This window comes from Mirounga leonina, unplaced genomic scaffold (assembly GCF_011800145.1).
Source record: "Mirounga leonina isolate KUSES-001 unplaced genomic scaffold, KU_Mleo_1.0 Mir_92, whole genome shotgun sequence".
Classification (NCBI taxonomy): Eukaryota; Metazoa; Chordata; class Mammalia; order Carnivora; family Phocidae; genus Mirounga; species Mirounga leonina.
This window is the reverse complement of record NW_023270852.1, coordinates 10352525-10356757: the sequence shown is the minus strand read 5'-3', so window position 1 is coordinate 10356757 and position 4233 is coordinate 10352525. Positions and strand designations below refer to the sequence as shown.

Here is a 4233-nt window from a genome sequence, read left to right as displayed (position 1 = left end):
GTGATTGGCAATAGAATTTCTGCCAATCATGGCCAGTGGGGGCTTAGACTCTTCTAACTGAATCCATATGAAAAAAAAATTTTAAGTCACTATTGAATTCTGCTCCCATTTTATTTTCTCTTTTTTAAACATTTTTATTCATTTATTTGAGAGAAAGAGTGTGCGCACAAGGGGGGAAGGGGAAGGGGGGAGAAGCAGACTCCCCACTGAGTGTGGAGACCTACCGTGAGCCGTTCCCAGGACCCCGAGATCATGACCCATCTGCTCCCATTTTAAATCCCCAACTTCCTCATCTAAAGTATTCCCCTGCCCTGTCATCATCTGTATCCTTACTCCTTTTTTTCCTTCAGAGCCTATAACCAGAAAGCCCTTCTAGTTCATATGTTTGCATGTTTTTATCTGTCTCATAAGTATACTCGTTTATGGCTGGTCTCCCCCTACATAATCCACAAAAGCAGGGATCTTGTCTTTTTTATGTGCCACTGTATCCCCAGTTCTTAAAACAGTGCCTGGCAGAAACTCCAAGCTCAGCAAATATTTGTTGAGTAACTGGATGAATGAAACAAGCTCTGCTCCAGGCACTGTGCTAGACACTTATGTAACTTAACCCTCACAGCAGCCCAATAGGGGCTCTCATTATCCCATTTAATAGATGAAGGAACTGAGAAGCCAAACCATAACCACTGAGCTCTCCTGCCACTCACCATTTCTGTTTCCCATCCCACTATTTACCTTTTCCAAGAACACTGCATTAAACATCCCCCCACTTCTCCTCCTGCAGGTTAGGTTGTGTCCCTTCTGTCTTTCCTCTCAAAATAACGTATGTATAACAATCACTACATTTACATCATTCATGTTTGTATCTCCCCAAACTCTGAAGTCCTTGGAAGGCCTCAGGATTGTCATCTTGGTGTTCACAAGACCTAGGAGAGGGCCTGGAATACATTAGGCACTCAAAATGTTGTTATATGACAGTAACTGAATGAATGGGCTGATGACCAGGCTCCCATCCCTAGCTAATCCCCTCACACTTCTCACTTCTCCTGGGATGCTCTTGCTTCACGAGGGCCTACTGTGGGCCAGGCATGGTATGTGGTGTGGGAAATACAGAAATTAATAAATTAACAAAACAGCAGAGGAGCCGCAGTCTAGTGTGGCGTGGGGAGAGTAATGGCAAACAATCACAGTCAGCACAGTTAGTACTGCGGCGTATAGGTGGTGCTTTGGGAGCAAGGAAGAGAAGCACCTGGGCCTGAAACAGGGTTCCCTTGCTGGATTTTGCGGGAGAGTAAAGATGAGAATGACAGCACACAGCTCAGTGTAATTCAATAGTAGAATGAGGGGAAGTGGCAAGCGGTGAGGCTACAAAAATGGGCAGAAGCCAGATAGTGAAAGGTTATGTTAAAGATGTTGAAGGAATATTCAAGAACTCACTTTATTCTGAAGGTGATGGGGAGCTACTGAAGGGTCTGAATCAGGAGGATGATGGGATCAGATTGGCAGTTCAAATAATAGTCGGGTGAAAGATAAGGCCTTTAAAAAGTGGTCAGACTGCAGAGGTCAAAGCAATAGGATAACTGTTTCCGAGAGGGAGGGGAGAGAGAGATGGAGGAGCCAGGGAGGACTCCCAGGTTTCTGTGTGGACGATGGTGCCACTCCTTGGTAAAGAAAACACAAAAGGAGGAGCAATTTCAAATGATACATAGTAAGTGCTCAATAAGTATCTATAAAATTGAAATTGGACTCAAAAGGTAGATTGCTTGCTTTGGACAGACTGAGTAGAGGTACATTTCAACTGCAACTCAGGACAGTGTGTGTGGCTGTTGGGAAAGGCCAGAGAGTAAATGTTCACAGAGGAGTACCCAGAATGAGAAGAGGGCTGAGAACAGAGGAAAACCCATTAAGAGGTGGAAGAGGAAGAAGAAACTAAGAGGAAAACCACCTGTTGACATTTACTGAGCACCGACAGCAAGAGACTATACTGGATGCTTCTCTGTGAGTAAAGTGCTCCAGACACAAGTGGCCACCAGGGTATTTCTTTGTGCCACTAATCAGAGCCCAAGATTCACTGGGAATCTGAGAAATGACACAGTGCTCTTTTTGAAACTGAAACCACATTCCAGGTTCTAACATCTATCTTAGGCCTTGCAAGCCTTTTCCTCCCACCCCTTCACATGGAGTCCGGATTAGGTGGCATGACTTTTATTGACGGTGAGTGCAAGCAGGTGCAAGAGGCTGCTCCTTTCAGGGGACACACGCTAGCCTGAAGGAGCTGGGAAAGGCCAGAGCTGGGCTGTGGGTGCAGGATTCACTCCTTATTTGGGCGTGAAGGCTGCATTCTGAGAGGGAGATTTATTTTGGGACCAGGCACAGGAGAGGCAGGCAGCGCCAGCCCTTAGGCCGCACTCTCTATTTGCAGCACCGCGGCTTCGGCAGCTGCAGGCCTCCCGGGGTCTTCCTCGGTGTCCTGTGGAGGTTCTGATTCCGGCTTGGGCTCCAGCGCAGGCCGGGCTTCCGGCTGGCCATCAGTGCTCCGGCCAGGCCCGAGGCGCGGTGGCTTGACCGGCGTGGGCGTTGGTGCTCCAGGGCCTTTCCGGCCAGACAGGACCCTCCGCAGGCTCTGTACCTTCTGCAACCCGGTGCGCCGCAGCCGCCGGGCCCTGGACTCCACCGGCTCCTCGTCCGAGCTCTCCTCAACTTCGGCCTCGGGCTGCTCTGGGCCGAGCTCGGACTGGTCCGCTGGGCCTAGGGGCTCAGGCGCCTTCTGGAAGGCGCTGGCTGGGATTTCAGCCTCCTCCTGCATGTGATGAACACAGCTCTGACCGTGGCAGTCCCCGACCCTGCAGCAGCCTGAGCCTCACTCCTTAATTACACCGGGGAACCCGCCCCGCCCTTGGCCTCCGCAGCCCGAGGGGCAAAGAAAAGGGAGACGTGGGAAAGTAAGGAGCAGGGGTGGAGAGGAAGGGAGAGCTACTGGGCGAACCGCAAAAGTTTGGCAAGTAGGTAGGACCTGCTTAGGCAGGATGGTAGTCGCAGGGGCAAGAATCGGAGGCAGCGAACTGTCGCGGGATGCACTCCCGCCACCGTTCGGGGATGGGCTGGGACTTGGAGCAAATTCTGTGGACGTGGCCTGAGCTCGAGCTGGGCGAACTCTGGTTGGCCAGGCTGGGTTCAGGAGCTGACGGATGGCGCAGCGTGGTGGGAAGTGGGTGCGGCTTTAGAAGTCCGTGCCATCGCGTGGGGTCAGGAATGCGGGTGTGGTAGCCGGGCGGGGGGGGGACGAGGGGGGAAGGAGGCCCCCGGGGGGGGGGGGACGCCTGAGGTCACTGACCTTGAAGAGCAGGACGTGGAGCTTCCCGCGCGCCACCAGCAGCCCGTGGTTTGCCTCCAGCCGCTGCACCTGGGCGGCGCGGCGCACGGCGCGCTCCTGCGCAGCATCCGCGTGCGAGCCCACGCGCTCCGCCTTGGCTAGCAGCTGCGCCAGCGTGTTGCTCGTCGTGTCGTGGCTGCGGCTCAGCGCGCCCAGGCCGCTCTGGATGCGGCGCACCGAGCCCGCTAGGCCGCCCTGCCTCCGAGCCAGGCCCCCCTGCCGCTCCCGCAGCGCCTCCAGCATGGTGGCCAGCTTCTCCAACAGCGTCACCACCGTCAGGGCGTGCACCGGGCCCCCCGCCGGCGCTGCGGACACAGGCCCCGGATCCAGCGCGCTCTCCCCCATGATCCCCGACCGCGCTGCCTGCTCTCCCTGCGGCCGCTGGCTGCACTCTGGGCTGGGGCCTCCTTTCCCCGGCTCCTCCCCGGCTCCAGCCGTGACTCAGGCAGGCGGAGCGGGCCCTCCCGGGAGGCGGGAAGGGGAGCAGGGGGCGGGATGGCGGCGGCGGCGGGATCCTTCGGAAGCGCTCCCCCTTCTGCTGCTCCGCCCCGGGGGCCTCTGCGGGGAAGCTGGTCAGCCTCGTATCCGCCCCCCCCTTCCCCAAACTCTCTCCCTGTAAGTTTGAATTCCCCTCCTCCTGTCCCAGTTCCCTGGTGTGCCTCTTTCTGGAACGTACTCCCACCACCGCGGAGGGTGAGCCATGGAAAATTTTGTTGCGCACATCGAGTGGGTAGAGAAACTATGTAAATGTGGCACAAGGATAACCTGAGGGGCTCCCACAGCCACCGCCTTCGGCCTCCCACGCCCCTGAGGACTGTATTTGTGCCCCCGGGTTGGGCGCGGTAGGCAGGGAGGGATGCTAC

The 4233-nt window shown here is 55.6% G+C and overlaps 1 protein-coding gene across 1 annotated transcript; it reads right to left on the bottom strand.

The window, feature by feature from the left end:
* Nucleotides 1-352: 352 nt before the first annotated feature.
* Nucleotides 353-3851, bottom strand: CAVIN3 (caveolae associated protein 3). The gene is made up of 2 exons (XM_034994957.1): nucleotides 3332-3851; nucleotides 353-2797 (listed from the first exon to the last, which is right to left on the bottom strand). Exons 1-2 carry the CDS (start codon nucleotides 3713-3715, stop codon nucleotides 2396-2398), a joined length of 786 nt encoding a protein of 261 aa, XP_034850848.1. The 5' UTR covers nucleotides 3716-3851; the 3' UTR covers nucleotides 353-2395.
* Between the last annotated feature and the right edge of the window lie 382 nt (nucleotides 3852-4233).